The following is a 12,689-nucleotide window of genomic DNA, read 5'->3' as shown; positions in this document are numbered from 1 at the left end:
ATGAAAAGCTTGATTTTGTACTCTTTTACTTGCTTTAAGCATGTTTAATGCCAAAGTTTTATGAGAAAGAACAAACAAGATTAATTATTGTTTGGTTGTTATGATAATGAGTATATGTAATTTTCTTTAGATATGTTCTTAAAAAAGAACGTCCTGAATGATATTGGGAGGATTCTCCTTTCAAACTACATGACAATCGCTTTATAAAATAAAATTTAGCTAAACAATGAGCGACGTCATTGCAAAGACGGGAAACATAAGTGAATCTCAACTCTTGCATTAGGAGGAAATTTTAGAGACACTTACCAAATACTAGAGATGCTACTTTATTGAGTTCAAGCCACAACGTGATTTTATGTTCGGTACGTTTCAAAATTTTTAGATTTTTTTAAAGAAAAAAAAAAAAGAATCATCAAAGTTGGAAATTGATTAACCATTTAATTAAAGAAATGTTATTGGCACTCCAAAAATCTCATTCTACACTCCTCACAAGTGTATTTTTCTTTCCAAATATAAAAAGTTTAAAGTGTCAATAACAATTCACTTTAATTATATTTATAGATTTTTTTATACACAAATGAAGCAATAATGTAAATTACTACAATCTATAGGTTGGGTAATTCAAATTCATGCGTAATAGGAAAGAGAGTGGATACACTACCCTAACCAATCAGGCCAACTCACATAGAGTATATGACTACTTCGTTTCTTCATTTTCACTTGATCTTAGCCAAAAGACCGACAAATGTATATATATGATTGCTTCATCTTCAATTTGGTGAATTTTTCATATGAAATCTATTTTAAAATTTTCTATTGTGGGTTGAACTAAATTACATATATGGTGCGCATTTGAATTCTGTTTTTTTTTCCCCTTGATATGTTACTAGTATTTCTAAATTGTAACATATAAACACATATGTAAGTAGCTCTAATCCTTTGGTCACCAATGACCATGAAAATCAATTGTGGTTTGTAGAGTTTTGTGCCAAATTTGTGCGTGAATCATTGAATTGATTCAAGGGTTGGTCACCCATAGATGGACAAATCTTGACATCATTTATGAGTCAATTTTGATATATACAATTGACCATAATATGACTTTTTACAATTACGATCAAATCCAATTTCAAGTAAAACTAATTGGGGATTGGATAATTGATTTGTTGTCCAAGAAGAAAATTATTCAACACACAACGAAGTTGTCATCAAATTGAATCACCGGTTAATAGCCATGTGTATAAAAACGAGTCTGAAGGGAGTCACTAGCGAGTCTGTTTAACATTTTTCAATTAAAATTGAATCACATTGAATCTAAGTTTAAGTACTTGAAACTCTCACAACTTTTTAGTGTTATTTGAAATTGGTCTCAACCTTTTTAAGCATTCCAAACAAGTATCCAACTTGTTGAAAATGTTATATCCGTTAAACCCTAGTTAAAAGTTTGTTAAATTAACACTTAGTACTACGGTGTAGTGGTGTTCTTTTTCACTTGTAAGTGAGAGGTCTTAGGTTTGATTATCGCCAAAGGCGAAGTTGAACCACATTACTATGGTAAGCCTATTGTAAGGCTTAGCTCACTCCCCCCCCCTTAGTGTAGATGTTATCGTTTGTTTAAAAATAAAAAATAAAAAAAATACGTTACATTTTTTTTGTCGAAAAAAAAAAATCTGTTAAATTAACTAGGGGTTACTTTGTCTCCAAAATCAATAGAAGATCATGGAAGGCATAATCTCCACCAATTAATGGTCATCACCACCTTCATCATGCGATCACCTCCAAACACAACACAAAACCACCAACTCAACCCCCCAACTCAAGCCACCAACATCGACAAGAAGGTCATGGAGGTTGCTAAAATGGTATGGACTATCATGATGCGATCACCACCATCTTCACTGCCCACAAAGAAGAGTTGGATGTTTTACGAGTTGAAAAGCGTCATAGGAGGAGATCACATGAGCAGAAACAAGCTGCTGGAAACCCTAACTACATTCTTAACCCTCTTCTTTGATAGGAGATTGCCCTCCTAATGTAATTTCAATTTGGGTCGCTTTTTGATTCAATCAATACTTATTTGATTAAGGGTTGAGAGTAATTTAGAATGACAATGATATACCCAATTGGTGAGTTTTGAATATAATTTGTGCTTGAAAATTAACTCGGACTTAATGGTTGTGACATTTCAATAAGTTGGGTGCTTGTTTGAAACGTTTAAAAAAATTAAGACTAATTTAGAATGATACTAAAAAATTGGAGAGTTTAGGTACTTAATTCTTGAATTTAAGTACATTCAAATACAATGATTTCTTAAATTGGAGAACTAATTAAATGCCACAATCATCGAAATTGATCAAACTAATTAAATGCCACAATCATCGAAATTGATCAAACTAAATTGAAGCTTTAATTGAACTGATTAAACCAGAATGATCATAATTAGGTGTTTATTCTCTTAATTGGGTGTTAAGAATTGCTAATTAAATGCGAATCGTCATTTTACCAACTTTATCTACCCCACTAAAAATCTTGCAATAGCTGATCAGGAGCACCCAAATTAAGTGGCTTCCACTTTGCAATTTATATTATTATATTTCAAATAAAAATTAAAAATTAAAAATCAATTTATTTATCTCTTTCTCCACTGTCGGTATAACTCACGAGCTCCGCTCCGTAGACACCGTGTGGAACTTTCCTATCAAAACCCTCTTTGACATTTTACTAAGTCAACCCCAAAACCGGTTTCCATTTTCCCTAATTTATTTAATTTTTTCTTTCCAAAAGCAAAACAAATGCATAGAGATACCCTCTCTCTTAATCTCTCCTCCCCCTTTCTCTCACTAGGAAAACCACTTGTTTTCTGCCCCTTTAGACTTTTGTGTATCAAAATCCCACTCTCTACCTATAAATACGTTGTTTATATAATTCCTCTCTCGTTACCCCCTCCTTATCATCTCTCTCTCTCTCTCTAACAAAAAGTCAGCGCCTTCTTTTGTCTCTCTCCTTCTTTTCTCTGTCCTCAAACAGTCATAGCTAGCAGACACTAGGTACAGATTCAGAAGCCTTGTCTCTCTCTCTCTCTCTCTCTTCTCATGGAGGACGATTGGGATCTTCAAGCGGTGGTCAGAGGCTGCTTCACCGCCACCACCACAAGCAACACCACTACAACATCCACCAGAGCCTCCTCCGCTGCCGCCACCACAAGTCTCAACATCTCTGGCTTCCATTCAAACCCAGCAGCTGCTTCCTTCTCTTCATTTGATCAAACTTCTCAACAACAGCAACTCCTCTTCTCTCTTCCACTTCCAGATCCCATCATTAAACCCAGAAGTGCCATTGAAGAACTACATGACCTTTGCAGGCCCTTCTACCCCAAATCTCAGCCTCCTCTGTCCTCCCCACAAATCACACCATCCACTCTCTCTCCCTTGGCTTCTCTCTCTTCTCTGACCACACCCGAAGATCAAACACATCCCATACAATATCACCGTCAACAACAAACCCAGCACTCCAAGCCATCATCTTCCACCACCGCACGATCCAAAAAAAGGTACGATTTTTCACTCCTTTTTTGTTTCGAACTTCAAAAAGATCGAATTTTGAAAGATACCCATTCGAAATTGCGCTATTTAATTCACAATTTCATTTATTTACGATTTTTTTAACATTTCAGAAAGAACCAGCTTAAAAAAGTGTGCCAAGTTCCGGCGGAGGGTCTCTCTTCAGACATATGGGCATGGCGGAAGTACGGCCAAAAGCCCATCAAGGGCTCCCCATATCCAAGGTGGGTTTTTCATTTTTTTTTTCATATAATTTTTCTCATAAATTTAAATTTTGAATTTTTTATTAAATTAAATGTTCTGTTTTTGGAACAAAAAAACAGGGGATATTACAGATGTAGCAGCTCAAAGGGTTGTATGGCCCGGAAGCAAGTGGAGCGGAACAAGTCCGACCCGAATATTTTTATAGTCACCTACACGGCGGAGCACAACCACCCGGCCCCGACTCACCGCAACTCGCTCGCCGGCTCCACGCGCCAGAAGCCCCTCTCCCCACAAACAACCACGGGCGGTGACTCTGCGAAACCCACATCTCCGACAACCTCGGCTTCCGTGGACGAGGAGCCTATCATTGCAGCTCGGAGTACGACCGTGGAAAGCAGCTGCAAGGAGGAGAAGGGGAGTCCTTTGATTACCGACGAGGAGGACGAGTTGTTGGGGATGTGCGGCTCGGTAGTGAGTGACGATTTCTTTGTAGGGTTGGACGGTCTGGCCGAAGATTACTTCTCCGATCACTCGCCGGTGAGCTTCGGCATGCCTTGGATTTCCAGTAGTGCTGCCACTGCTGCTGGTAGTATCTGATTCAGCAAAGAAAAGTCAGCTCTTTTGTGAAGAAAACAAAAATACAGAAGAAAAGAAAAGAGGAAAAAAAAACAGCTCTCTTTTTCCTGTGGGGGTATTTCTGACTTTTTATTTCTGTTGGGGTTAGAGAGAGGGAGTACATGGGTTGTAATTATGGGTGGGAATCTTGATTAATGCTTAATTATGAGAATAATAGGGGTAAAAAGGCTTGTAGATTTTTAAGATTAGTCAATTAATTATCTTTTTTATTTGTTGATTGGTTTTTGTTTGAACTTTGAGCAAAGTTAATGGTAGTGATTAACTACTACTACAAGGAACAGTGAAATTTCCACTTTGATGTTGGTTCCTATGACGGTTTTATTAATTCGATGCGATAAGCTTTCTTGTACATGGGCATAGCCAAATTAGTTGAGTCATGCTCGTTTGAGGTCTTCATTTTAAAAACCTTCAAGGAATGAGGATTAATGCATATTAGTCATAATATTATATTAATTTATAGTTAAATACTTAAAATATTTGACAACTTAAAAACAAAACAATAAAATGAGTTTTCTAATGGTTCATAGATTTTAAGTTGATTTTGCTTTATTAAGTTGTCAAATATTTTAAGCATTTACATCTAAACTAATATAACCATGTGGCTAATATGTATTTGATCCCCACAAGTCTGAAAAAATGAGGACTTGAGAGAGCATGACTTAAGTTATGCATTAAGGCTTCATAGGTGTTAGTGTGTGACATGGTTGGCTTGGTCCAAAAGCCAATTTGGTACCAAAGTCCAAAAGCTAGTTTTGGCACCAAATTTTGTTTTTATGTTTATTTGTTTGATATTTTAGAGCATCTCTAAAGAAAATGTTAAAATGTTGTTGACCCTAAAAACTACAAAGCCTACGTGGCGCGCAGGCCAAGTAATCTATAAGCTAACTACGTCATTCGATGAATGCGGGGTATGCCAACTCGTCGGCCGAGCTCGGCCAAGGAGTAAATTTGTTGATGTTGCGTTAGGTGCGCGACTGACTTCTGCGTCTTGCGATTACGACCGAGGAAGGAACACGTCTCGGCCTTTTAGGTTCTCGAACCTGAAGACAAGGCTACTATTCTCACGAAATTCACGAATCGTCGTCGTTGGATTTGGTCACAGTGATGGTATTCGTTAGAGTAAACTCACGCCGAATCGACACCAAAGTGTAAGGGCACAAATACTCAAAGCAGATATGAGTCTTAATAGTGAACGTGGTTCGGCCGTTTGAATGCCGAACTCTAAATCCTATTTGAGAGTATCCAATCATAAAATAACTCGGCGTACAATGCGCCGAGCTCAGTAGGCTGTAACACCTCGTTTCGCCGAGAAGGCTAACGAGATGACCTCAATTAATAAGGATTCGGAAATCCTTATCGACCGAGACTTGGATAGGTAACCAACTGTCATCGCCGCAGTGCTGTTAATGCCAACAGAAGATACTGCGAGATCGGCTGATTCTACGGCGACAGAGCTATCTATGCCGACTGAAGATATCACCGGTTGCTTTCACAGTGCTGTTGATGCCAACGGAAGATGTGTCAGCGAAAAGAGAAAATAAAAAATCTCAAGTTGTTGAGAGAGTTTGCGCAGGGCAGTTGTGTGTTGAATTGGAAGGGGTCTCGAACGATGCACAGCCTCCTCTATTTATAGCACCGAATACCTTCAAGGTCGAGTTAAAAACCTACCCGGATTAAGATTTCTTCTCCCAATCAAACTCCAACTCGACCAGTCCTTTTTCACTATACTTTTGAACCCAGTCCTATATCGAGCCGGATTCACTTCCGAGTTGTTAATCTCGCCGAGACTCCTCATTGCACCAGGATTTGACTCGTCTTGCATTATGACTTAACCGACCTAGGTTTGGAAGCCCACGAACCAAACGATCCATGGTAACTTTGTCATAGAGCCTTTCGGGTCGAGAATAATTCTATACTCGGCCCAAACTGATATTTTGGGCCCAAACATTGCCCCCTCGCTTCTGAGGTCCTCGAACTGAATTCTCTGGTCGAGCTTCGACCTTGAAGAAGTGAAACTAATATCAGAATCCACATACTCTATTTCCAAGGCGTATTTATTGAGCACGATTGCACGATTTTGATCCTGCTGACCAATACACCACGTGGCATTTTTTAACACGGTTAATCCTTAATGATGACTTTTAAAACGTGCAGCTCTCTGAACCGTCATACCATCATGACCTTGTTGTTGAGCACCACCATGCCGCATTGATCCGCGAACCATTCACCATCGTGCAGACGCCAAACGTCTTTCACCATAAATCTCGCCGCCACACGCAATCGTGTGTTCCCCAAGCCATGAAACCCTCAGTCTTCTCAACTGGATTATCTGAATGTTCATAATGATTAGAGGATTCTTCGGTCAATTTTACCCTTCCTTTTGAATTTCAAATGATTGTCCTTCCCTCCATATTCCTATAAAAATTGAAATTCCCTCATTTACACCGTACGCTTTCAAATTCTTTGAAATCTCTTGCCCTCATTCTCCAGTGAATCCCTTTCTTCCAGATTTTTGTCTCAAAATCCCCCAACCAAGAAAAATTCCTTTCGTCACATCTTTAACCCCCATACAATGGCTTCTTTCATCTCCAAGCTTTCCAAGGAATGTGACCAATCCCAGAAAATTATTGATCGAAGTTTGATCAAAACCATCCGTTTTGAAAGTGATATGAGCACCCCTCACCAAATCTTGGGCCCTCTCTTCAAAGCGGCAGTACCACCAACCATCATCGGACTTCTTAAAGAGCACTGCCTATCACCCTTGCTGCAAAAGTTTAAATGGTCGAAGTGGGACCTGGCAAGGCTACAAAGTTCATGGCCTTCGACCACTACAGCCTGGGCGGCTTGGGTTGTACGGATGGAAAAACTCTTCGGTGAGCAATGAAAAGCCCTGGGCATCTACAACGTCATTCACCTCTCATCCATGGAAGTTATCATGGACAAGGAGCTCCTCCTAGCAGCCTTATGCTTTTGGTGTTCGGCCACCAACACCATGGTCCTCCCTCTCGGCCCCATAGGTCCCACCATCATTGACATTACTGCTATCCTGGGGGCTTTCTCGACTAGAATCCCAGTTGATGCTGCCCTCTCTGGGTACCCTTCGAACCTTGACCTGAAGGCGTTTTTCGACAAGCGGGCCCTTGAGAAGCTGACGGTGAAGGCCAAGCACCATCGAAAGAAGAGGTTCATAAACTTCATAAGAACTCATTGATACCAAGTTGCACTTCGGTCGAGAATCGTCGAGGGGGTTGACGGAAAGGTTTACACCCAAGTTTAATACGTAACTCATGCTCGACGAGAGTGCGATCTAAGCCAGGCATCTCGTGGTAGCTCCAAGCAAAACAATCTTTGAAATTTTCAAATAGGGCACGAAGTTCGGCTTTCATAGGTTGGGGAAGCAAAGCACTAATAAATAAAGGTCGTGGGTCATCGGCCGTCCCAACATTAATTTCTTCCAATGGGTCCTTGACTTGGGGCCTATTGTCTTCGAGCTCGGCTGGGGCAGCTTGAACTTTGTCAAGAGATAAGACAGGACCATTATCTCCTTCGACGAGGAACTCTACGAGGTTAACGTCTGAATTTGATTGCTTAGATATAGTATACCAATGAGCCAGCAGCCGTTCCATAGTAGATGAAACCACAGCTCGATGTTTTTCTCAATCGGTGTTAAACATCGGGGTCGGGGATGAAGTTAGCTAACCCGAGTCTCGCCGAATCCTGGTGGAAAGTCTCGGTGCCAACCTTGATAGCTTTCTGAATAGAAATCCGAGTCGGCTGTCCTTCGTCATTGAAACCTTGTAGGGTGATGTAGTCGATGTGGTCATCATAATATCGTGCTTGGATCATGTTAGCTTCGAAAGGTTGGCTATCGATCGGGTGAACAATGATCGATTTACCGTCCCAAAAGACGAGCACTTGATATAATGATGAAGGAATATAGCTGGTTTGATGAATCCAGTCTCGACCGAGCAGTGCATTATACTCGGTCATGGAGTTGACGATGAAAAATACGGTCATGTGATTACGACCGGCAATGTTTACCGCTAAAGGAAGCACCCTTTTGGTTTGGGATTTGTCTCCGACGAAACTGCTCATTGTGATCCCAGAAGGAATAAGTTCGTCATTGGAGTGACGTAATGCCTTCATGATGTTTACAGGCATGATATTGACGGTGGCTCCGCAATCGACAAAAACTTTAGAGACTGGATACCCTTCGATATGGGTCGTTACATACAATGGCTTCAAATGATGAAGTTTGGCCGATGATGAGCGAGGAAACAATTCGTCCAAAGCTGCCTTGAGATTGTCATCTTTTGTTGTCGACTCAACTTCAGTAATAGTTACAAAATCAATGTGACCGGCTTCCTCGGCAACTACGTCGCCATCGAGGAAATTCGGTTGAGCTGTGCTCGACTGAAAATCAACGGGTAAAACATGGACCATACTGATTTCCATGTTATCCAGGACTGATGGGCCTATCGGGTTACGATCATCTTCTTCAGCCTCTTCTCTTTCCTGGTCACCGACTGTCGCATTCGCTTCCGTCAGAGTTGTACCAAGAGACTCCTCGGCTCCTTCTTCAATGGTTTGTTCCTGCGGTGTCTCTTCGGCAACCTGTTGGTTCTGCGTAGGTGCCTCAGGTGGGTCTGAGATCGGAAGTGTGCCTGGGATTGGTGCCAGGATACGAGCTTGCTCTTGGTACATTATACAGGCATCCCTGGTGTCGAGATAGGCATCCAACCGTGCAACTCGTGTTATTTCATCGGTCGTAAGGCTGAAGAGAGAAACAGCCGAAAAGACTTCGAAATGGTATCGTAAATACTGAAGGTCCTCCATTGAGAAATGAAGGTCAACTGCATCGATATCAGTGTATGGGTCGACTTCAAAACCAAGGACTCGAGCTTCTCGTATGTGCTAGAACCTAGCTTTCAATCCTAGGTCTGAGGTTTTCTGAATAATTCGCTTAGCATCCGGGCAAGTTAAGACGAGATCGATTGTATCTTGACATGCTTTCGGCAAACCATATAGATCGTTGGCCCAATGTTTTTATGAAACTCTCGCATATATTCCAAGGCCTCCCCGAGGAATGGTGGATGTAAATTCCGTCGAATTCTGATCAAAGGTGCTTGTGTGGTTGGCGGAGGCAGTTTGCTTTCAGCTTCTTGCCTGAAATGCTCGAAATGTGCCTTCATCTCCCCGGGTTGAAGAAGAAGTTTGATCCGTTTATCAGCCTCCTCAAATGTGGTTTCGACATCTCGATTGACCAGCCGTTTCCCTTGTACTAGCTCTGTCATAATCGTTGGAGATGGTCGTTCATCGTTATTGGCAACTGTTTCTTTCGGCCGCCATTTAGGGACCGAAGTTTCTTGGGCTGCCCGTCGGCGGGCCATGCAATCTATTCTTTGGTGCCGACGTTTCTGGGATTTGGATAGTGCAGTGTAGACACTTTTCGAAGAGTGATATGTATACCAACGCTGGTCTTGAGGTTCGAAAGGTTTGAAAGTTTTTTGGCTCTTCGATGATTCCGAGCTGCTAGAATTACGTATGTAATAATCTTCGTCATAAAACGGAGCATCAAAATCAAGGCACCGTCTAACTGAAGGTGTCTCTTCCACCCGTACTTTAGGACCGAGCCTATTAAAAACCCCTTGATGTTGGCCTGTGTTGAGCACTTTTTGCTGTGTTGCGGCTGTAGGTTGTTCCATTATAGGCGGATAAGACTTTTCCTTTGGCTCGGTGTTGACATTTGCTTTACATTTGCTGCATAAAATCGCCGACCCACTGTCTTCATCAATGATGTAATCTGTCATGGGCTTGACAATAGCGGGTCCCGTTAGAGTTGTAGATGGTTTGTTTGAACGAAAATCAGCATTGAAACGTGGCCGAGAATTCTGATTCAGAGAACGTTGCGGTGTAGCGACCTCTACTTTCCCTTTTCTTTTGTCCCTAGGTAGGCAAGCATCTACCATATTTACTATTGCCGTGGGAAATGGGTCGATATCAACACTCATCTTCTTCTCCAGAAATCTGAGTTTTCCGTTATCAATCCAGCTTTGGGTGTTGTCTCAAAACACGACGCAATTATTTGTCGTATGTTTGCTTGAATTATGGTATTTGCAATATATCTTTCCTTTAAGCTCGTCAGCCTTGGGAATGGTATGCCCAGGCCGAAGTTTGATGATCTTCGTTGATAGTAATTGATCAAAAATTGCATTGGCCTTTGTAATATCAAAAGTATAGACTTTTGACGTTTTCATTGTTTCTTCAGGGGCCGAGTGGGCTTTGACTTCCTTAGAGTCAATTTGAGTCAGTGTTTTACAAACGTATGGCTTATCTATGACTATCTCAACTGCGTCCACGCTAACACATTCACCTTCGGCTGATGCATAACTGACAGTGGGATTTTTGTAGATCGTCCCTCTGGATTGAGCTTTCGAGATCTTCTCTTCACGGAGAAAATAATCATATTGCTCGACATGCTAGGCTAGTTCATACATATCCCGAAAGTTTACCCCCAAGAATTTCTTTTTGTATTATACGTCAAGACCATTCAGAGCAAGTCTGACGAATTCAACTTCGAGGAGAGGTACTCGGCACCAATTCCTGGCTGATTTAAATCTAGTAAGATAATCCATTGGTGACTCGTCGGATGCTTGAGCCATCCTTGCTAACGAGGATACTGACATTCCATCCCTGGCCGATAAAACTGCTTATGAAATTTCTCGACCAACTCCTCCCAACTCTGGACAAAATTTGGTGGGAGGTTGATATACCAAGCAAATGCTGAACTGGTCAGCGAAAAGTTGAACAGTCGCAGCTTGTGAAAGTCGCTATTGACATCTCCACATTGCGCGGTGAAACGAGCCACATGTTCCAACGAGGATAAGGATGATTCTCCGGCGAAAAGGCTAAAATCCAGGATTTTGAAACCTCTAGGGTATTCGAACTGTTCCATATAAGCTGGATACGAATGTATAAATTTAGGGAACTTCGGCCCTTTCTTTATGGCCGAAACGATCATCAGTTGGACCTCGGTCATATCGACGGGTGTTGCTTCCACTCTCTGGTCGGATCCGTCTGACCTACTATTTGATCATCCTCATTTTTCCAAGTTAATTGGTTTGAGCGGAGCAGGGGTTGACTCGACCGGTGCAATTGGTAATAGATTATTTCTTGGTGGCAAGTGCTGGGCAAGATCGAAAGACCTACCGTCGCTGACCTTACTAACCAATATTTCGAGTAATCTGGTTTGTGCCTCACTGGTATTGCGTATCACGTCATGAAGTTTATCGATTCCTCGACTAAACGTCTATTCAATCGTTCGAGATTGCTCGTCAAGTCATTTTTTGAAAAAACGATCTTGTTGGTGGATCAGATCCCTCGCCACCATCCTCGTCACAATCCTCCACTATCCCTTCATTGAGAACACAGGTGTTCCTATTAGGGATTTTAAGACTGTGAAACTGACCACCGAGATTAACTTCCCTTTCTCGATGAGTCGCGCTCGTGGACTCAGATGTCACGGCACTAATGGGATTCTGCGCCTGCGGCACACTTTGTCCTATGTTCTGAATTGGCAAATCGCCTGTTGATTTTCCCATAGTTGTTTTCTTTTTTACCGATCGCGTTTCAATTGGCATGAACTTCGTAGTTTAGCACTGGGTCCCACTGGGCGTGCCAAAATGTTGACCCTAAAAACTACCAAGCCTAGGTGGCGCGCAGGCCGAGTAATCTATAAGCTAACTACGTCCTTCGATGAATGCGGGGCGTGCCAACTCGTCGGCCGAGCTCGGCCGATGAGTAAATTTGTTGATCTTACGTTGGGTGCGCGATTGACTTCTGCGTCTTGCGATTGCGACCGAGGAAGGAACACGTCTCGACCTCTTGGGTTCTCGAACCTGAAGACAAGGCTACTATTCTCATGAAATTCACGAATCGTCGTCGTTGGATTCGGTCACAGTGATGGTATTCGTTAGAGTAAACTCACGCCGAATCGACACCAAAGTGTAAGAGCACAAATACTCAAAGCAGATATGAGTCTTAATAGTAAACGTGGTTCGACCGTCTGAATGCCGAACTCTAAATCCTATTTGAGAGTATCCAATCATAAAATAACTCGGCGTACAATGCGCTGAGCTCAGTAGGCTGTAACACCTTGCTTCGTCGAGAAGGCTAACGAGATGACCTCAATCAATAAGGATTCAGAAATCCTTCTCGACCGAGACTTGGATAGGTAACCAACCGTCATCGCTGCAGTACTATTGATGCCAACGGAAGATACTGCGAGAT

General features: G+C 41.8%; 1 protein-coding gene across 1 annotated transcript; it reads left to right on the top strand.

The window, feature by feature from the left end:
- The first annotated feature begins 2,935 nt into the window (after positions 1-2,935).
- LOC103410146 (WRKY transcription factor 22-like) lies at positions 2,936-4,617 on the top strand. Its single transcript, XM_008348902.4, has 3 exons — positions 2,936-3,550; positions 3,674-3,784; positions 3,884-4,617. Exons 1-3 carry the CDS (start codon positions 3,093-3,095, stop codon positions 4,359-4,361), a joined length of 1,047 nt encoding a protein of 348 aa, XP_008347124.3. The 5' UTR covers positions 2,936-3,092; the 3' UTR covers positions 4,362-4,617.
- The last annotated feature ends 8,072 nt before the right edge of the window (positions 4,618-12,689 follow it).

This window comes from Malus domestica, chromosome 07 (assembly GCF_042453785.1).
Source record: "Malus domestica chromosome 07, GDT2T_hap1".
Taxonomy (NCBI): Eukaryota; Viridiplantae; Streptophyta; class Magnoliopsida; order Rosales; family Rosaceae; genus Malus; species Malus domestica.
The sequence above is the reverse complement of the archived record's forward strand: the minus strand, read 5'-3'. Positions and strand labels throughout refer to the sequence as shown.

What these genes read in the sequence shown, in the direction of transcription:
- LOC103410146 (XM_008348902.4), top strand. Translation starts at nt 3,093, where the DNA reads ATGGAGGACGATTGGGATCTTCAAGCGGTGGTCAGAGGCTGCTTCACC. An exon ending in ACCGCACGATCCAAAAAAAG is followed by an intron (nt 3,551 to 3,673) that starts GTACGATTTTTC and finishes TTAACATTTCAG; the next exon opens with AAAGAACCAGCTTAAAAAAG. An exon ending in AAGGGCTCCCCATATCCAAG is followed by an intron (nt 3,785 to 3,883) that starts GTGGGTTTTTCA and finishes ACAAAAAAACAG; the next exon opens with GGGATATTACAGATGTAGCA.